The sequence below is a fragment of the Mus caroli genome, chromosome 18 (assembly GCF_900094665.2).
Source record: "Mus caroli chromosome 18, CAROLI_EIJ_v1.1, whole genome shotgun sequence".
Taxonomy (NCBI): Eukaryota; Metazoa; Chordata; class Mammalia; order Rodentia; family Muridae; genus Mus; species Mus caroli.
Genome location: NC_034587.1, coordinates 49,804,505 through 49,827,132, shown reverse-complemented (window position 1 = coordinate 49,827,132; position 22,628 = coordinate 49,804,505). Strand labels below are relative to the sequence as shown.

General features: G+C 40.0%; 1 protein-coding gene across 2 annotated transcripts in view; it reads right to left on the bottom strand.

Annotated features, from left to right (window-relative positions):
- Positions 1–22,628, bottom strand: part of Sncaip (synuclein alpha interacting protein) — a 144,445-nt gene that overhangs the window by 10,256 nt on the left and 111,561 nt on the right. For both annotated transcript variants that reach the window (XM_021150292.2, XM_021150294.2), the window contains exons 6-8: positions 20,665–20,778; positions 10,584–10,709; positions 7,263–7,432 (exon numbers count right to left, since the gene is read on the bottom strand). In XM_021150292.2, the coding sequence (XP_021005951.1) occupies positions 7,263–7,432; positions 10,584–10,709; positions 20,665–20,778 (410 nt within the window). The remainder of the gene's footprint in view (positions 1–7,262; positions 7,433–10,583; positions 10,710–20,664; positions 20,779–22,628) is intronic.

The window sequence follows — 22,628 nt, the reverse complement described above, 5'->3', positions numbered from 1 at the left end:
CATTCAGAAGCTTTAAAACATGTTTAGTTAGTCTCCATCCTCATGGCTCAGAGAGTTTCCCAAGGAAGCAATCAAAAGTATTGAAAAGGACAGTTATTGTTCACATATGTGACAAGCCCTGAAGAAATTAATAGCTCATCAATAAGAATGAAGGAATTTCAGTCACTCCTGCAATGGCAACTATTAAAGCCATTTTACTTGAATACCTATGGACAGACCAAAAATTGTCTAATATTTGTGTGTGTATATTATTCTTTGCTAGTCCTAAATGAAAAAAGAATACTCTAAATACTACATGTAACACATTCTAATTTGTGTGTGCGTTTGTATATGTGTGTATGAAAGTGCACATGGAGACCAGGAATTGCTGTTACATGTCTTTCTCAACTGCTTGGCATCTTAGTTTTTGTGAAAGGTTTCTCAATGAACTGGGGGCTCATGGTTCAGCTAGAGTGGCTGGCCAGCAAGGTTTAGGGGACCTCCTTGTCTCTGCCTAATAATACCAGGATTATGGGTTCAAGCAGCTAAGCCTGCTACTATTACTCTAGGAAGTCTCTCTCCCCTCCGTCACTAAAAAAAGATCTAGAAGGATGTATTTCAGAATGTTATTGATGATTTCTAAGCTACTGTATTTCTTTGTTTTTGAGACAAGGTCTCTCTCTGTGTAGCCCTTGATGGCTTGAAATTCACTATGTAGATCAGGCTAGCCCTCTGACTTCTGCTACCTGACTATGTCTACCTCCTTAGTGCAGGGATTAAAGGCATGTAGAACTTTGCTTAGAAATTTAAAAAAGTGTTTACAAAAGTTACAAATAGTTTACTAACCATAAAAACATAATTAAACACAACACAAAACAACTACCAGTACTCTCTTTGGCTGACAGAGAGTTTTGTGCCCTCTTACTAAAAGGGACCATTAATGCACAGTAACATCCATTTCCTCAGGACATTGGCGTATATGTAACAGAATGTGCTTTAAAGTTAAGAAAATAGGTTGAAGGTCAAAGCTACAGGAAGAAAAATCATTTAGAAAATACATACTAATTATGATAGAAATTGGTATTAGTTAATCAACTTGACTCTGTTTTAGTCAGATGTTTAGTTTTTGGAGGCAGGGTCTTATTCTGTCACCTTGTGTGGCCTAGGGCTTACCATTTAGAGGGGCCTGGCCTTGAACTCACAGACCGCCTTCTGCCTCAGCCTTCCAAATTCTGGGATTAAAGCAAATGAACTCTTATTCTACAGGAGTGAGAAGCTTTTTTTTTTTTTTTTTTTGGATGCAGTATTGGTACAGTTTCCCAAGAATGTTTGTCCATGTCCAAATCCCCAGAAGGCATAAATAGGTCATGTTAATAGCAAAAGGGAAGTGACATTGAATACAGCTGAGGTAATATGAAGGTTTCACATGGAGGCTACGTTACCCTACTCATATAAGCCTTTTACAGTGGGAAGGACTTGATCCTGCTGCCAATGTCATACATAGAGGAAGGAGATTATGGGCTACAGGATGCAGCTGGGGCAACCCCATCTAGCAGCCAGAAGGATAGCATGAACCTAGTCATCCAAATGCAAGAAGCCGATCGATCCTGCAGCAATCTGAAGGAGCAGAGCGTGCACTCACCCTACAGCCCGTTTCCTAGGAAAAGTGCCTTGTAAACACCCTGATCTTAGCATTGCAACATGCCCGCTGGCCCCCTAACCTACAAAAACAGAAAGGCAAAGTGTCTTCTGTTAAGTCAGTAATTTTGTGATAGTTTGTTATAAGCAACGGGAAACTAGTATGGTTAGCATAAGAATAGTAACAGTTCTCAGGAGCTGGGGCATAGAACTAAATGGATGGGCCGAATGCATTACAATTACTACCTTATCTTAGGTGTGAACTAGAGGAATGGTGAGCCCCCCATTTTGGCACTGATTTGGGCCTTGATTACAAACCCGAGCCTGGCTAGTCACTTCTGTATCAGGGTGACTCAGGAAGACCTGTTTGGCCTTGCCATTGCTGATGCAGAGCTTGCCATTGACCCTGTCAGTCACTCCATACCCTCTGTCACCCTTCCTTGCCTCCTACATCATCTTACCCACCAAAGATCCCCCTCCCTATGTTCCGCACTTATATAAGCAAGAGGCTGATGCCATAAAGTCGAGTTCCTGCTTCGACAAGGCTCTTGGCTCGGTGTGTTTCTTTTGGGCCATTGACACTCGACATCCCACTAAACCCCAGAGAGACCCTGGCAGGACCCGGACCTCTCCCCTCTTGCCTGAACCTGCAGGCAATGAGCCAGCAGAGGAAGCCTGCTATTCTTGCATGGTATTGCTGCATATACTCAACAACTATGTCTGTATATTTCTAGAAAGTCAGTTCCTGACAGTGTCTTCTACAAGCCCCAGTATCTTTGTTTTTCTCATCTTTGTTTTACTTAGAAATGGTCAGCATTCTTTCTAACAACTCATCCCCCAAACCAAACCAAGTTTGTAACCTTATTTCATCTCACCTATACTGCCAAACTCACTGATTCAGACTTAATCACAGGGTTTAGCAGATGACTCTGACACTAAGTGCATTGGCTGCTTTTGTAGAGGACCTGGGTTTGATCCCTAGCACCCACCCTGGAATACTCAGAACAACAAGTAATACCAGCTCAAGGGGACCCAGTGCCTCTTCTGGTCTCCACAGTGACCTGTACACACATGGTACAGATATATACTCAGGCTCACACACATAAAATAAATAAACGTCAAGATAAATCTTAAGCAACAGCACTAAAAACAAAAACCACAAAGTTTTCTAAAGTAGGACCTAGCAAATTCTTCACAGACCAGATAGCCCATTTAGGCTCAGGAGTCACGAAACTTTCAGGACATCCATTCAGCTCTGTCCTTGTAGCATGGCTTTAACCTTGCATAACACACAGATGAACATATGTGGCTGTGTCCCAACCAAACTTCTTACAAAGAGAGTTGGTTAGCAGGCCTTGCCCACTTTACTATTTGCTGACGCTGGCTTAATATAAGACTAAAACTCCTGAATACATTCTACTTTGCTAGATAGGATGCATGTCAAGTGTCTTTGTGTGTGTGTGTAGGTGTGTGTTTGTGTGTGTGTGCGTTATTTTTAAGAGAGCTGAGAGTTAACTGCTCTAACAGAGGACCCAGGTTTGAGTCATAGCACCTACATAGTGGCTCCTAACCATGTATAACTCCAGTTCCAGGGGATCCAATGGCCTTTTCTTCAGGCACCAGACATACACATGGTGCACAGACATGTGCAGACCAAACACCCGTACACTTAAAATAAAATAAAGTGGAAAAATTATAAAAACAAACAGAAACACAGACAATATTTAGAACGGGAAACTACCCTGGGAACATGAGCAAGCTAGTGGGCTGGTTAAAGGTGCACACCCTAAAGCCATGCCCAAATTCTGGAGAAAGATACAGCAGGGGGTGGGGCTAAGGCAGGTACAGGAATATATATATATATATATGTGTGTGTGTGTGTGTGTGTGTGTATTTGTGTGTGTGTATTTGTGTGTGTGTGTGTGTGTGTGTGTGTAGTTTACTAGGTATCTTTTAGTCATTATGACACAATTTAAAAACATCACATTTGACATCAGTTGTGTTGACTGGAATCAACGGAACAATGGAGAACAATCTCATTCTTTAGATTTGCTTCCGGAAAGAATCTATCAGCCTTAAACACAGAGAGAAAACTTTATTTTCATACAGTGTCAGTGATTGCTGTAAGACTATCACAAACTCAGTGGTTTAAATGACAGGAAATTTTAAAAAAATATTTTTTGTTTTAATTCTATGTGTACATGTGAGTGCTTGCATATGTGCCTTGCAACCTCAGAGGGCAAAAAAGGCTGTCAGATCCTTTGGCATGAGAGTTCCCGGTGGTTGTGAACCACATGATGTGGGTGTTGGGAATGGTCTTTGGCAAAAGCAGCGTGTGCTATTAACCACTAAACCATCTCTCCATCCTCAGGCAAAAGCAAGTTATCACCTCACAGTTTTGGAGGCCCAAGTAGATTAAGATTAAAGTTAGGCATACTGTTTCTTCTGAGGCCATGTTGGTGTCTATCCTGTCCCGTAGGATCTACTTTCTACTGGCAAATGCTGGTTGCATGGCTTGTTGATATCTCCCCAAGAACACTACCTTCATGTTTACACGATGTACCCTCTGTGTATATGCTGTCTCCAATTTTTTTTTAATAGGGGTACTTGACATTGGGTTAGGGCTCACCCTCATGACCCTACTCGGACTCAAGATCTTCTGTGAATATCTGATTTCCAAATAAAGCTACACTGAAATATTAGGGCTTAGCACCTTTCTGGTGGAGGTAGAATTCAGTTCCAAATACCTAGGCTTACTAAGAGGGACTTCAAAAGAGCTGAGGTTTGCCATTTCTAGACAACAGCAATGGCTATACCCAGTTGGTAACAGCATTTGAAAAGAAGGAGGAAGAGGAGGGAAGAGGAGGAGGAAGGAGGAGGGAGAGATGATGACAACAATGATGAAAAGGAAGAGGAAGGGGAAGGGGGAGGGGAGAAGGAGGAGGAGGAGAAGGAGGAGGAGGAGAAGAAAAAGGAGAAGAAGGAAAGGAGAAGGAGAAGGAGAAGGAGAAGGAGAAGGAGAAGGAGAAGGAGAAGGAGAAGGAGAAGGAGAAGGAGAAGGAGAAGGAGAAGNGAAGGAGAAGGAGAAGGAGAAGGAGAAGGAGAAGGAGAAGGAGAAGGAGAAGGAGAAGGAGAAGGAGAAGGAGAAGGAGAAGGAGAAGGAGAAGGAGAATCATTCAAGGCTATCTGGCCCCAGAGCTCACGATGGGCAAAGCTAAGGTGTTTTCCAGCCTTGTAAATTATTTCCTACCCTGCCCCTATCTGTTGCTAATGTCCCACAGCCTAAAAGACACAGAGCTCTGAGACTGTATCTGGTATTTCTCCATATGCACTTCTGTGTTTTCCCACTTCTTCAAAGTACATACTACATGAATGATTGGTACCCACAAGAGCACTTTACATATATGTCCCTGGGCTAACAATGTTTGCTCATAGCACTTGGACTTCAAGACAAATGAATGACTGTTGTCTGTCAGGGTACAGGGACTGTTTATCCCAGAATAACTAACAGAAGAGAGTGGTCAAGAACTTGAATTTGCAATGTTCATTAATAGAACAGCAACATAACTATTCAGCTTATAAAACGAATCAGAGTTGGGTATAAAAGCTGAGATGTAAAGAAGTCTGTTTTTCTTGGTGTTAAACTTCAGGACAAATATTCTGTAACTGGCTGTGATCAATTAGTTGTAATCACCACTACTCTTGGGCCAACACAGGACAAATATCCTATTGGATGATTTTCAAGTTCCTCTTTTTGGATATGCCTGTTGATCACTGGAGGGAGTAGATGCTGCTGCAACATTTTTAGTAAGGCATTGGGTAACATCTGCTTACATTCCCAAGATTTTAGGATTGAACCCAGGGCATCTGCATGTTAGGCAACTACTCTACCACTGAGTTATGGTCTCAGCCCCTCTTTACTTTTAAAATGCATGCCTTCTATTCTAGCTATTCCCTAGAACTTATTTTCAGGAAGCTACATAAGTACAGAAAGACTTAAGTAAGAGTCTATTCACTGTGGAAAATAAGTTATTAGGTTACTAATTAATGTACAGTCTTTCTTCAACTACAGTCAGCTACAATAAGATCTTGAAGTCTGCCCAGATCAGCTGCCATAGAGTTTTGTTTAACTGAGCAGTGGATTCTTGGAGGTAATCCTTTACATTTTAGGTTTAAAGTTTTCATTTTCTAAGAATAATTTAATCTCATTAGATTACTTTAGATGCCAGCAACATGAGGTCAGAGAGGATTTTATCTTTGAGGCAAGAGACAGCATGTAGGGAGACAAGGGGCTGCCTGAGCTCGGGGAAGACGCATGCAGAGGGTTCAAGGCCACATCACAGCGTTACATGACTCATATCTGCAACCTATTAAGGTCTGTTATCAATCCTGCCCCTGACCTCAAGTAAGTTGTATATAGGATACAGTTTTTTTTTTTTCCTCACTGAAGCCTGGTAGAGGCCTGGAGAGATGGTTTAGTGGTTAGAGGTTTTGCCTGCTCTTCCAGAGTGGTAATTCCCAGCATCCACAAGGTGGCTTACAGTCTGTAACACTAGTTCTAGGAGTTCTGGTGACATCATCTTCTGGTCCATGTGGGCAACAGGCATACACACAGTATACAGACAAATATGCAGGCAAAACACCCATGCACATAAAATAAAAATGATTTTTTAAAAACTAGGATAGATTTATCACCCAGTATACTAATATTGTTTTGTAATATATTATTCTACAGTACATCATAAATATCACTATTAATTGCATGTGAATATGCATATATCCTAAAAGTCAGATTTTACATTTTCCCCCTAAAATTTAGTTTAATGATTAAAGGTTTTTCTCCTTCTAATCTGCAAACTTGTTGGAATTCTGATTCCAAATTATCGAGAAAACTTCAATATGGCAGTTTCTATTTGTTCTGTAAGATCTCTAAAGGTTGAAGTTGGTTCCTCAGGCTAACTCCTTAGTTTCTAGAATCCTACCCAATGTACTTGCATTCCTTCTTATCTTCTTCAAGTATTTATTTTGTAGCCATCTTTCTGAATGCTCCTCTGACACCTGACAGACAATGTGTACCAGTTTGGCAATCAGTCAAGGAAAGAGGTGACTCTAAAAAAAAAATCACACTTCCATTCTGAACGCTAATTAAAATTCTGCTTTTTTTTTTTTTCAACACATTTGCTGCTGATGGGTATTAAGACACTTACCTGTAATTCCCCAAAGACACACTTTCCTTGCTGAGAAAAATGGAAATGGGGGTTCTCTCTAGTCTTCCCCCTTTCTCATACTCTTCCTGATTCTCGTCACTAAGGGTGAAAATCCAGAAATGATGCTAGCGAGCTGCCCAAGCCACGTTACACGTCCCCGAAGTGACACGAATTTCAGACAGATGCTTTCTCTCTACAAAGACTAATTCTCTGCTGGCAAACCTTGCTCTGAACCTAATGGCTTAGTACAATTTTGCCTCTTTAGAGCTGTTAGGCTCAGTGTGAACACAGGCTGTGAGCATGTAGGATGGAGGAAGAAAAGATGAGAGCGCCCAGACTCCCTTTATAACTAGAATGAAGGAAGCTTTCCAGAGCCCTTGGCTGAGATTTAAGCACAACAAATGCAAATCGGACTCTAGGAATCAAGAGAGCACTTACTCCTTTAGCTGCTTGGTCAACTTTACCACTTGTGAGGCCAGCGACATGCAGGTCTCTACCACCACGAGGTACCGGGAGCATAGGGTGTGGCCGTGCCGCTCAGCACTCTGGGAGGGCTTTTCCCCAGCGTGGTTCTGCATTGTGACATTTGCTCCATACTCCACCAGGGTCTGCCAGAAAATACAAACATGTGATTGTATCGGGACTTTCTTTTTATGAAACAGATTTGTGTGTGTGTGTGTGTGTTCGTGCCTAGTCCAGAAGAGGACATCAGATCCCTAGAGCTGGAGTTATGGATGGTTGTGAATTGCTTAGTGTAGGTAGTGGAAACTGAACTTGGAACCTTTGGATGAACAGCAAGCACTCTTAAACATTGAACAATTTCTCTAGCCCCAGGACTTCCTTCTAAACATTTTTTTTCTTTTATTAATTTTGAGAGAATGCTGGGTAGACATGTTCTCATTATTCCAAAGGCAATTAATTATCGGAAACCAAGGTGTTGGGTGGGAAACACCAATTCAGAGAAAAGCATTGCTAGTGATCTTCCTAGCTGTTATCAGTGGCCTTTCCCTTCAGAGCCAACAAAGATAGGATCAAACTGACATTACTATTTTCTTCCCCACCGGTAGCCTAGAGGGGCAGATCCAGAAAACCCTTTCTTTTATGAGATAAGCAGTGCAATGTTTGTGGTATTTTGTCATTTTGATGGTTGGGGGTCCAAAAGAAAACATTCTTAAAGCCAGAGGTATCTGTGGGATATGGAATGGAATTCTGTCTCTTCTTATTCTTTTGGATAACTGGTTTGGGGGTGACATTTCCTTAGGTTTTGCTAGGCCTACATGATGAAGAAAAGAATAACTGGAAAGAAAGAGATGGTATAGTGCAGGGGTTAGCAACCTGTGGTCATGACCCCTCTAAGGGTCAAACAACCCTTTCATAGGTTTGCCTAAGACCACTGGAAAATTTTACATTACAATTCAGTATAATAATTACAGTTATGAAGTACCAATGAAAATACTTTTATGGTTGGGGGTCACCACAACACGAGGAACCATCTTAAAGAGTCACAGCTTTAGGAAGGTTGAGAACCACTGCTCCTAGTGGCATGGGTGAGGCTGAGAAGCAGCTTATTGGGGGTATGGCAAAGATATATAGCTTGAGCAGACTTCATAGTAGAGAACTTGGTGTGAACTTGACTCTTTCCCAAAGGAGAGGGTTCTCTAGAGTAGCGGGCAATGGATGCATCATAGATGGAAGGAACTATATGGCGTAAAGGAGGCATAGCAGGAACTAGGTCTCTCATGTCAAATACCAATGGAGATACACTAGAGGATCCCTGAAATACCCAGAGGTTGCCATAGAACACGACACTGAGCAAGGCCAGATGAAGAGGCCATGAAGCAATGACTCCCAAGGAAGCCACATAGCCTTTCTCAGCTGAATAAGAGGACATTTGCATTTCTTTCTTAATGCTGTCTCTTTGTGTTTGACAGTGCAGTTGGAATGGGGGAGGGTAGGATCCCACGCGGTGTGTTAAAAGCTAACCTTGCCTCGTGTGTGATTCTTTCATCTACAGTCTGAGTGTGGAGAAGAAGAACAGTGTTTGAATCAGACCTAATATGGAGGTTTAAAACTGTTCAGAAGAAAGATTTAATAGTCAAAAGCAAGTGGAGAAGCTTTGGCACTTGGCCAAAGTACTGTGAACAGAGGAGAAGGATATTTCGTAGGCCATGGCTGAAAGCAATAGTTTAAACCATGACAGTGGTTTCCTTGTGATACTGTGATGTTGTTAGAGTCTGCAAGGAGGCTGTCACATGAATATTAATAACTTGTTGATCCTGATGAATTCTTTGATGACACAATGATACTGAAATCTCAGCTTATTTTGGTAGTGATGATTTCCAACCCTCCCGAAACTGTTGTGTTGAATTTCATAGGCTGCAGACTCAGAGGTCATCAAAGAGCTTCATTTTCCTTTTAATGATTGCTCTCCATGAAAGGTCAGCTTTCCATAAAGCCACTTCCTCCCCTCCGGCCCCTTCTCAGGGTGTCACGGAGACCCTGTCAGCAAGGAGCTCCAAGAGGCTCAGGATAAACCTGTACTGTTATTCCTGTTCTTGACTCTGACCCCTGCAGTCTCCGTCCCCTTTTCACCCATAAGGCCTCTTACTTGCTCTAGTCTCTCATCATTATTATTTTTTAATTTCACACACGATGGATAGATCTTGTCTGAGTTACCCAAGTTTCTATGGCGTTTAGTGCCAAAAACATCATCTGTGTGAAGTGGAATGAAGGATGTCTGGGAAGGACTGACCATTTCTCTTCATATATTAAAAAAGAAACATCTAAAATTTAAATAGAAATAGTAACATGACCTGGAGTTTCTTCAGGCTTCAGCCACTTATTAGCTTATGAAATGTTTATTTCAGGGTTCTTAAGCATTGTTTCATCAAATGGAAAGATGCATCTTTTTTTTTTTTTAAACCTTCATTCATGTCTTTCTTCCATAGAAAAGCACTACTTTTCTTCGGAATCGTTTTGCACACATTGGTAAGAATTTTGACTTTCTCTCCATTCTACACTTTCTTATCACTCCTTTCCACATTGGTATCTTAAATGTGGAGATGCATAATTGCCAATGCCGTTGTGAGGACATCCAAGTATTCTGAATATTCCCTCTTAAGTTCGCTCTCCCAAGAGCAGATGTGTAAATGCACGACCTCTAGAGAGCTTCTTGGGATTCTCAGCTTTTTTGTTTTTATTAATTTTCACTGTTTTTGGCATACATTTTCGTGATGTTCTGAGCAGCTGGCTCTCGCTGCCCATCACTCTGTCTCAGATGTAGTCTTCTCTTCCTGTAGAGACCCTATTCTCAGGCAGAGCTCCCCTGTGACTTAAGTCAATGGCTACAATTCTTTCCCCTTCCCTGTGGCTCTGCTTAATAATCTCTAGCTATCACTGTGCACAGAGAACATGAGGCTGTTTGGAAGGCCTGTTGGGCTAGAAGTCTGAGGCTACTTGAGGCTCTTAGAGAAACCAAGGTCAATCAAGGCTCTGGTCTGATGAAGGCCCAGGGAATCAATTGCCTAGCCTTTCTAATTCTGGGCATTTTGAGTGCATTTATGAAGCCCAGTCCTACCACAGAGAAAGAAAACTATAATACAAAGGAAGTCTATAACACAAAAGCTGATTTAGTATTTTCCTAAAAACAAAAGTCCTCCCTTCCCACTATGGTTCCTTCCTTCCTTCTCTCCTCTTCCCCCATTTCTCTGTTTTATTTCTCGTTACCCCTTCCCGACGTTGAAACAGCAGGCTATGCACCTGTATGCATCCAAGGTAGCCATGTTGTGAGGCGACATGAACAGCACTGTTGCCTTCCCGGTCCACTTCATCCAATGAGATGCCTTGTTCTTGCATGAACTGAAGAAGCCACAGTAGGATCTTTTCCTATAAACACAAGAGTACTTGGAATGAGTGGGCTAGAGAGAAGTTGAATATAAAGACAGAAGGAAAGAATGCTTTAAACTCATGAGCCGTATGTAACATCAAACATTGCTTAGCATATTAAAAAGGAGATTCCTATTCAGTGCGCATTGAAAACCTCTGGGTCGAACTGAAATGAGAAAGAGGATCACACAGAGGATGTTCAAAGTAGGAAGTCACCTTGGAAACAGTCTTGTTACTAATGCCACTGACGGGGAAAAAGATTCACAGAAAGTCTCTATCCTCAGTCACATACCTGGAAGGATCTGAAGTTGGAACCCAAATCCAGGTCTTTGATTCAAGTCTCTTCGGCAATGTTTTCAGTTCTGTTAAGCTGCCCATAGGCTTCAAGCTGATTATCACAGGTTTTAGACAAGCAAGATGAGACAAATCCACTTACATTAAAATCCATGACTCCTAATCCTGAATATCCTCCAGTCCACAGACTGGACATGAATCAACACACTAAGCTGTCGAGTACAAGATAACCTTGCTGAGATAAAGCAGGAACTTCTTGTCTTTTTCTGTGACCAAGGGTGGGTAGTATTCTAAAAGTATTATGATTTCTTTTTTTGTCATACTAAACGGAAGGAACCAAAGGCTCAGAGACCAAATCAGAGACAAGCAGCCGAGAGGTTTCATCTGTTTGTAGGTCATCCACCGAATGACTTGTGGTATTTTCATGTCATGACTTTTGGAGAAAGCAAGGAGATGGGGTTTCACTGTTTTAAAATAGAAAAATTAAATATAAAGTTTAAAGGAATGGGAAGGGTAAAAACAACAGCGGGAGCTTAGTGGGTGGAACATGACATTTAAAAAGATGATCATGTGTTTGAAATAGCCTTGGAATTTTTTTTCTTCTTAAACTTTTAAAGGATTTTTGCCCCCTCTGGTTATTTGCTCAGACTGATCATGAACTTTTTATACTTTTTTTTTTTTTTGGATTAAATTTGCCTTCATCTTTTGAACATGCCAGCTAATCTGCTAAAGGAATGTTGGATCCAAACGGCTAACTCCTTTCATGTTTTCCTCTCTGCTGGTGGACAGGGCACTGTTTCGTAAGGGATCTGAGACACAGAGGACAGACCGAAGGTTTGTGCCACAGTCTGGCCAAGCAATCAAGCTGGGGTAAGATCCTTCAAAGACAAAGTGAGGAGAGTGGAAGTGATGCCTACATCTGAGCAAGAAGGCACCTGGGAGGTCAGGATGAATACTAGCTGCAGATGTAAATGAACTTTGTAGAAAATCAAAGGAGGTCCTCAGGGTCCCCCCCAAAAATGAGGTGAGGCTAAGCCTGGAGGCTCAAGTTGAGATTTAGAAATTGGAGAAGAAAATCTGATAGGCTTAACTCTTTTCTTCAAAGGCTCAGCTTACAGAAAACTGGAGCTGATGTTGGGACCAGAATGGATAATGTTTTTATGTGCTTGAGGCAATAGAATGGCTATCTTACTTTTCCTAGTTAACTAGGGGTAAAACAGTGGATATTTATTTATTTATTTATTACTTAGAAACAGGTTATTGTGTTATGTAGTCTAAATACTTCAAAATTTTCAACAATGGACTAGAGAGATGGCTCAGGGTGACCACTGCATTTTGAGACCCAAGTTCAGTTGCTAGCACCCACATTTCCTCATAATTCTACCTCCAGGAGATTTAACACCCTCTTCTTGCTTCCCTGGGTATCATTTCAAAACTGTCAGTGGACTAGGGATTAGGAGGCAGAGGCAGGTGGATCTCTTTGAGTTCATGGCCAGCCTGGTCTACATAGCAAGTTCCATGACAGCCAGGGCTACATGGAGAGACCCTGTCTCCATAAACAAAACAAAAATAAAAGCTAAAAAACAACAAAGTCTCAATGAGTAGAAGTATATCAGACAGTCTCACCAAACACAGAATGAGACATCTTTAAAAGGTCCTTTTCAAGCTTGGGGTGACTTGGTTTTTTTCCAGGATAATACATCATAGACTCTTAAAACAAAATATTGGAAGAGATTTTAGGAAATCATCCAACTCAATTTTGCTTTATAAATCAGAAAACCAGAAGTGTCTTAGTCAGATTTACTATTGCTGAGATAAAACACCATGATCAAAAGCAAGTTGAGGATGCTTGCACATCACAGTCTGTCACTGAGAATGTCAGGTCCGTAGCTCATGCTGAGGTCATGGATGGATGCTGCTTACTGGCTTGTTCTCCGTGTGGTTTACTCAGTGTGCTTTCCTACAGAACATCAGCCCTGCAATGGCACCACCCACAATGGTCTGGGTCCTCCACCATCAATCTCTAATTAAGAAAATGCCCTATAGCCAGATACTACTCAGGTATATTCTCAATTGAGGTTTCTTCTTCCCAGATGACTTGAAGCTTGTGTCAAGTTGACATAAAACTATCCAGGAGAGTGAGGAATGTTGCCTGATTTCTACTGGCTTCCTTCAGCAAGTAAAGCTCAAAAGAGTTTAAGGCATTTTTGAAATGTCTTATTTGTAAAATGTCTTGTCATGTGAATTTTTCTATTTTTCAGATTCAATTGAATTTTTTTTAGTGCAGCCCATTCTTCTTGCATGGACCCTAAAACTGTAGTGTTTTGATTTTTAGTAATGGGATTGGCTGCAATAGAATATGCTGGTTTTTTTTTTTTTTTTGAGTCTAGGAATTATCCTAGATGTGGTAATGTAGAGAAAAATCTATGGCCCTTGACAAAGGGTAAGGTAGAATACGACAGGCAAGGGTTATATGAGAAAAGGAAGTTGCCCTGGCTCCTGAGTGTTCTGAGTCAGTACCAGCTAAACAGTTACAATAGCCACTCATCTTCTTATAGTGGCTGTTGGAGACCTTACCTAGGACTCACACAAGGCATGTGGTGGTTTGAATATGCTTGGCCCAGGGAGTGGCACTATTAAGACGTGTGGCCTTGCTGGAGGAAGTGTGTCATTGTGAACTCAGGCTTTAAGACCCTCCTCCTAGCTGCCTGAAGCAAGTCTTCTAGTGGCCTTTAGATGTAGAACTCTCAGCTCCTAGTCCCTCATCATATCTGCCTGGACCCCGCCATGCTTTCTGCCTTGATGATAATGGACTGACCCTCTGGATCTGTAAGCCAATCCCCAATTAAATGTTGTCCTGTATAAGAGTTGCCTTGGTCATGGTGTCTCTTCACAGGAATGGAAACTGTAAGACAAGGCAGAAACACTTTTACTGACTCAGATCAGTGTTTTGCCTGGTGCCTCAAATTCTGTTTTTTGTTTTCTATAGTACAGTTCTTTCATAGGAAACTATATAAAAGACCATGGGGATAGAACAAGAGGTACAGAGGAAGGCAGAGGGGGGACAAAATGTCAAAAGGCCACGTGTGATATGAGAGTAGAATGGAGGATACTGGGGTAAGTTGGCTTAAGGGTAGGAGGGCAAATGGGTGAGAGGTGAGAAAAGAAAAGAAACAACAACAACAACAACAACAACAACAACAACACACACACACGTATATATGCACCATATAAAACCTAATTGTTAAAAGCTTATAAAAACTAAAAATATATACAATATTAAGATAAGGCAATTGACCTTTTTAGTATACCCTGGAAAGGTATAAAAACTTGTCTGTCATACCATTTGGATGGGCATTACCCAAAGAGACTATATAAGTGGTCTTCTGATTATGTGAACGGACTTCAAGATAGATGTGAAGATGACTAGTTACCCTGATTTTCATATAAGATCTTAAACACCCATTATGTAAGAAATTGGGCTCTGATTTTGAGGCACATAGAGATGTAGAGCCCTAGAATGGAATAGTGACTTATTTGAAAAAAAAATACATCAAAAAATAAGCAGGAGAGATAATGGACATTTATCCAACTAAGAAGGCCTTCATTGTTGCATACATGGGCAAGATATATATTTAATGATGTCTACCACCTCTCCTAGCCTCTTTTCTTTCTACTGCTCCCCTTTTCCTTCTTCCCGTCAATCTCTGTCTGCCCGTCTGTCTGTCTGTCTGTCTGTCTGTCTGTCTGTCTGTGTTATTTTCCTCCTCCCTTTCAGGAGGCTATGTTAGGAGAATGCAATATCAAATCTTTATTTTTGGTAAGTATGGCTTTCAGAGAACATTCAAAGCAGTCACATGGATATAGAAGCTTGTCTGTATCATTTCTATTTTGAAGAATAGCTCTCTAATACAAAGTCCATCCATCCATCTATCAACTCACCCACACATCTATATGTATGCTTTCAACTTATATCTACTGATCAAGGACTTCTCTCATATACTGATTTCCTCTTGTGAGGATTTTCTGGTCTTTGGATCACCTGTTTTAACATTGCATTTTAAGTGTCCCCAAAGGCAATGCAAGCTCTTTAAAGAGGCAATTAATACATGCAATTTATAAGATGTGCTGAACAAAGTCTCATAAAAGTTTAATTGAAATGTATGTCACAGTTTTATTGCTGGTATCAATAAAATCTCTACAGTTTGTGATGCGACCATAAGGAGTCAGCTTTGTTTGAAACAATAGATCATCAAACAAAATACAATATCACTTTAGAGATTCATTCAATCTACCAAGATATGAAAATGTAAAAAAAAAGGTCATTAATAAATAATCTTACATCATTTATTGTAAAGTAAATGTAGAATACAGGGACCAATATGTGTGTGGGGAAAGATGCATGTAGGAATCGATTAAACATATCAAGGCTGAAATTATTCCTTGGTAAGTTTGTCTTTTGCTTTACTTAAAGTGAAATAAGTAAATAGGCTATACTGATAGTAATAAAATCAACAAATTGGAAGATGTCCAGTTACCATAGCAGCCAACATTTATTGAATGTGTACACTGAGCAGTGTGCTTTTCCTTGTTAAGTCCTCAGATGGGATGGGGAAAGTACCCTTGTCCAGTCTTACAGATAAGGACACGCAGGCACAGAAGACCCTCTCTTTTCTCTTCTCTTGTCTTGTTTTGAATTCCCCCCCTTTTTATTCTTTCTACATACTTGCATGCTAAGCTACCAGTCAGGACTCTGTCGGATTAAACCCCAGTTACCTGGCACTAGGCTCAATTGCCTTTGTGACTCTGTTTTCCATCTTTTAAGCACAAATTCCCACAACTGCACATTTCTCTAACAGCTCTGATTCTGGCTGGCATGATCCTATAGTGCCTTGTACTGGCTAGTTTTGTGTCAACTTGACACAGCTGGAGTTATCACAGAGAAAAGAGCTTCAGTTGGGGAAATGCCTCCACGAGATCCAGCTGCAAGGAATTTTCTCAATTAGTGATCAAGCAGGGAGGCCCCCTTGTGGTGGTGCCATCTCTGGGCTGGTAGTCTGGGGTTCTATAAGAGAGCAGGCTGAGCAAGCCAGGAGAGGCAAGCCAGTAAAGAACATCCCTCCATGGCCTCTGCATCAGCTCCTGCTTTCTGAACTGCTTGAGTTCCAGTCCCTCATCCTTTGGTGAACAACAGCAGTATGGACGTGTAAGCGGACTAAACCCTTTCCTCCCCAACCCTTTCTTGGTCATGATGTTTGTGCAGGAATAGAAACCCTAAGACATGCCTTTAGGCTCAGAGTAAACTCTGGTTAACTGTCATCCCACGGGCTTTGTGGCTCTGGGTTAGTAATATCTTTTCATGATTAGTGTTTGAAGTGTAGATTTATGCTCAGTCTAATCAAAGGCTTTCCTGCCAACTGTGGGGGTTCATGTCTATAACTCCAAGTCTATGTCTATAATTCCAGGTCTATGCCTATAACTCCAGGTCTTCAGCGGACTCAACTGGGAGGATCCCAAGTTCACTATGTGACGTAGCAACACTCAAACAAAACAAAACAAAACACAACAAAACAGAACAAAATCAAAACATGAATCGATTTTTCTACTTTTCCTTCATCTCCAGCAACAGCTCTTTCCAATTGTTTACTTATGTCTGCCCCGTGACTCTGAAACAATGGCCAATGAAATAATAAAGTCCAGGAGGGAATATTTCTCCAATTAAAGTGAATCACAGAACAGCACCAGAGAGTGTGGATGCGCCCTCCTCCTCAGCAGCCCCTTTGTTGCCTGGGACCATTTACAAGATCCTGTGAGCCTTTTCTTGATACCCCAGTGTAGGGGAATGCCAAAAGTGAGCAGGGGGATGGGGGAATGAGGGATGGGATAGGGGGTTTTCAGAGGGGAAACCAGGAAAGGGAATAACATTTGAAATGTAAATAAAGAAAATATCTAGTAAAACACACACACACACACACACACACACACACACACACACACACAATACCAAACTTTCTCCGGGTTAACGTTTTAAAATGAAGAGGAGGCACGGTGCCCAGGTGTGTGACATTATGCAGGTGAGCTGCTTTTTGTAGAACATTTTGACTAAATGTCCCATGAAAGACTCAAAAACCAAAGGAGTCACAGATTTGATGATGCATGTCCCACAGCCCCTTATGTACCAAGGCAGATCAGGCTGACACCTCCCACAGCAGCTGTAGGCAGGATATCTGCCTTGAGAGCCTGGGCACATCGACCAATCCTGAACCTTCATGCAATCATCCAGTGCTCAAGCTACACACAGAGGATGGCTTTGAATCAACACAGTTCTGTCTCAATTGTTTTGCCAGCAGCTTCCCCACTGGGGAGGCAGAGCAGGCCTTTGCCAGGACACCCCTGACCTGCTCCTCCAGTCCCCCCAAGGCTTTCACCCTCATGCTCCCCTGTAGCTAGCTCTGCTAAGGGATAGCTAGGCAGTGAAATAATTGTACCCTTGGAGACTTCAAGTGTCAAGATGAGGAAAATCAATTCCTATCAGCTAACACTCTATCACTCCAGGAGTCCACTAAAACTGCGGGCCATGCTGTGGTATTGGGCTCTTTAAAGGTAGCTTTTACAAGAAAAAGGACACAAATTGGGAGCCAACCAGAGCCTGTTCTTTACAGATCTATAGGAGGGCAGAGAGCAAGCAGAGGAAGAAGAGAGTGATTGTCTTTGGCTGGCCCTATCCTTTCCAAAGGTATTTACTGAAGAAACAAAATCAGAACACACTCTAGTGCCTGCCCAGTGGAGAAAGACTTGCATGTGCTGAATCCATTAGAAAACTGTTCAATAGCAATCTTCCTTGTGGAAATATTAGCCTTGTAACCGTTCCAAGTTCAGCCGCTCTGCAGGCTAGCTGTTACATAAGTGGCTGCGGCGGATGGAGGATATCACTGGACAGAATTGGCAGATCAAATGTGCCTTGATATTTTACACAGGGGGTAGTCTGTTCTTTGGAGGGTACCACTGGATGGCTTCCCTCAAATATGCATTTTATGTCATACAAATGCATCCCATCCCAGAGCGACCTCAGGATGAATCCCAGCATGAAGCTAATGGTTGAGAAGTCTTTCCGGATAGGTCACGAGATTAGATTCCACCTTTTCCTTGATTTTAGCTCAGTAAGCAGCAGCTCCACACAGCCCTTCCACAAGGGTACGTCCTTTTGTTCTATTCCAACAGCTAAGAATTCTGAGAAACACGCTGTGAGACTTGAATAAAGAAACTGGCATCTAACTGACATTTCCCTGAGGAACGCTGAATGCCCAGTCATTTGCCCAGAGCCCCAGAACAGGCCTGTGAGCTTTTCTTCTCTTCCTTCCTGGACCCAGCTCTGTAGTCTTTCTATAAACACCCCAAAGGCTCAATTAGGCTTTGAATGAGCAAATGAAATAAGAGATGTAAAGCCATTGATCACACAGTTTAATACATTTTTTTCAATACCAAAAAAGTGACTTATGAAGGTTAGCAGTAGTGAGATACTACAGAAATTTTGAAAAACTTCGATTTTCTTTTCTAGTAAAATAGTAATTTATTCTTGCTATATGTGTAATAATTGTCACTGGCTGTTTTTATAACGGTGGGTAGGACAGTACAAACAATCATGTAATTCTGATATTTTAAAGAGAGTGAATTATTGAAAATTCCAATGTTCTTCCTACTCTTTTTAAAAATTCCATGCATTTAGACAGCTTCTTACTTCAATGGCTTGTGTGAGGTACTCCAGCTATCACATGTTAAGTAAAATTATAGAAAGTCATCTTTTGCTCTAACAATGGCATTCTAATAATCTGTACAAACCATCAGGACAGATATGGACAAAGCAACTCTGCCCCTGAAGAGACAGGAGTGGAAATCTAATCTTTACTCCTAGTAGACATTAGACAACATATAAGCCATTTATTTAACTTTTCACCTTCAATTTCTTCATCCATTGGAATAAGCAAGCTCTTATAGGATTGTTTTGAGAATCAGATAATTTATATAAGATCCAGTGGCATGGAGCTTGTCATGCAAAGAAAACATTTATATGTGTGTCTGACACACAAAGGGCATATATGTGCATATGTGTCTATGTATGTGTGTTTCTAAACATATGCTCTAACTCTGTTAGTTTATTTATGTGTTATATTAATTGATGATGCTCTGGTACAGAACAAACTTTCAGCTAGTATGGTTACTACTAAAGAAAGACCAACTCAGGCATAATGGTACATACTTCTAATCTTAGAAGACAAAGGCAGGAAGATCATTAAGATCTGCCTGTAGTGAGTTCCAAGATAGTCTAGACTACACATAGGGACCTCATCTCAAAAAGCAAACAACAGCACAAAAGAGGAAGACAGCCTAGGGTAATATTTTCTGGCCTTTTCAGAAGTGGAATTGGCATGCTCAAACAAAGAGCATGGTTTCTTATTGGCAACATAGCAATTTACTGCCACTGGGAAGATCTCTGAAGCCAAAGAGAGTCTGGTTAGATACATGAGAAGCAATTTGATTTGCCACAATTTGATTAGATCTATTTTAATACTATACTGATTTCCTTCTTGTTGTTGTTTATTTAAAAGTTTGAGATTGACATTTTTCTGGTTTCAGCCTTTTTAAAAGATAATTTATAACTATTGCCCTCAATGGAGGTGGAGACAATCTAGGAGTGAACTCTATGTACATCAACAAATAATGGCAAGAGATTTTTTTTTTTTTTTTTTTTTTTTTGGTTTTTTGAGACAGGGTTTCTCTGTGTAGTCCTGGCTGATCCTGGAACTCACTCTGTAGACCAGGCTGGCCTCAAACTCAGAAATTCACCTGCCTCTGCCTCCTGAGTGCTGGGATTAAAGGCGTGCGCCACCACGCCTGGCTATGGCAAGAGATTTTTAATGTAGATTTTTTTTTTTTTTTAGTTTATTATCAGTGTGTGTGTGTGTGTGTGTGTGTGCACACTTGTGAGGCCAGAAGACACTTTTCTGGAGCCAGTCCTTTCCTTCCACATATCCATGGGCTCTGGCGACTGGAGCAGGTCATCAATGCTTCTATTCATGGAGTAGCTCACGGGCACCCGTGCAGAAATTAGTTCTGAGGGTTTTGTCCTGGTGGGGCATCCTCGATGGATGCTTTATAAAGACTTGGTGTTGGGCTTTGTGCTCAACAAGTCACTATCATTTTTCTTTTTGATAAATGTTAAAAATATTTATTATAAAAAATAGAAAAATACCAAATTGAAAACCATTAAAAAGCCAATTGTAGTTCCATTCTTCACAAAAATGGCTGGAACTACTTTGGGCTGGGTTTTTTTTTTTTTTCTCCCTAGTCTTACTTTTTGTTTCTTTTCCTACAAAATTTAAAGTTGGTACCAAATTACAGTGAAAGCTTTAAATTATATATTTTTATTCACATGGTGTAATTAACACTCATTCAAAATTCTACTATATGAATATAGCTACCTTCACTATTTATGCCTTGAGATATCTAGGTTGTTTTGAGCATGTCTTTATTAAAATATTATAATAAATATTAATGTTCATGAAAATCTTTGAACTTATTTACGATGCTATGTTTTGATTTTGATGACCTAATAATAAAAAATAAGTAGTGATGTAAGAGAAGATACTTAGAAATTCCATACCTGCCCATAGCAACCTGCATAATGAATAAGGCTTGGGAAATCCTTGGAACAACTCAGTTCTGCAATGGCTTCCGTCTCACTCACCATCCAGCGAACGCACTCCAGCTGGCCATTCTAGATTTTAAGAAGACAAAAAGAAAAAAAATTCAAGATTATTGAAGTTTAGCAACTATCACAAGGATTGTAATTTTTACCATGGGAAGATATATGAATTTTGGCTTTTGTGTCTGGCTTGTATTACCTGAAATATAAACGTAAGACCCGTTACATTCATGCTTTGTGGTTTTTAGCTCTGTATCAGTGAATTTTTGCTTGCATTCATCTATATGATTCTAATTAGTTCTATTGAAAACCATTCTGTTGAGCTTTGTGGTAGAGTATCCACCTAGTGTATACAAGGCCTTGAATTTGATCCCTAGCGCTGTAAACAATGAATGAATGAAATTACTCTACCAAGGACTAACTTACATACTCTAAAATATACTTGCTAGTACAAAGTTGATTGTTTGTGAATATATATGCATATATACAAATGTATATCTGTACATATATACAAAGTTGATTATTTTTTAATATACATAACCCCAATAAATTAACAATAATGCCTTATTTTGGCCCTGAGCATATAAGCTCAGAAACTATGAGCATTTTGCTCTTTTTAGCTGGCTTTTTTAACTTAGCACAATAGTCAGAGTTATTTAAGCTGCTACACACATATATATATATATATATATATATGTGTGTGTGTGTGTGTGTTATATAATAATAACTATATATAGTATAATTTTTGAAATTAAAATATAATTATGTGTTTTGGGAAATGTTTTTATTTCTCTTGGATGGATTCCTAGAATTAAACTTTCATTTATCCATTTTTCTTTCTTTCTTTCTTTCTTTCTTTCTTTCTTTCTTTCTTTCTTTCTTTCTTTCTTTTTTTTGAGAAGGTTTCTCTATTTAGTTCTGGCTGTCCAGGATTGTCTCAAACTCACAGAGATCCTCCTACCTTCCACATGCTGGGATTAAAGGAATGTACCACGAAGCCCAGCTCTAGAATTAGAATTTCTAAGATTGTGGTAGATATATATTTGACCTTATGAAAAGCTGTCAAACTGGTTTCCAAAGTAGTAAATTACTTCATATTACCAAAAACATCAGAACATTCTATTTCTTCCATATTCAGGACAACACATAGTATTGCCAGCAATCAGCACCTATCATCTAAAATTTACTTTATTTATGTATTTATTTATTTTTATGTGTATTAATGTTTTGCCTGCTTGTATGTCTGTGAACATACATGAACATACATGGTGCTCCAGGAGGCCATAAGAGGGTATCAGATCCCCTGGAACTGGAGTTACAGTTACAGAGAGCTGTGAGTTGTCCTGTGGGTGTTGGAAGAGAAGCTAGTGCTCTTAATCTCTGAGACATCTCTCCAGCTTCAATCAATTATAGTTTATTAGACAGAGCAATTATTTTTCAAATAAAATACTATCATATTTTTCATGAAAAGTTAACATACTTATATTTGAAATAACAATTTCCATTAAGTAACCAGGGTAAATATTTTAATAAGTTGAACAATCAAAAGTTTAAAAGGGCCAAGTGGTATCATATAAGGGCTTTTAAATATATTTCTTAATGATTCATTTTTAATATTTTATGCTCTTTTACTATGCTTAATACCCAAAGAATATTTTGTATGTTTTTGAAACAATTTAGTATTCAATATTAGATATAGGATCCTCAGTTATGGATAGTATTAAATGTTCATTAAAGATAGTTTTACGGTATGAAAGGATATGAATATAAAAGTTGAACAAACTTTTATGTGTTATTTTATTCTCAAATTACTCAATATTATTAATATATTTGATGCATAAAGTTCATTTAAATAATAAAAAATTAAGGAAAAAAGTTCAAAAGGTAAAAATGTTGTTATAGAAGATTAATTTATTATTTGT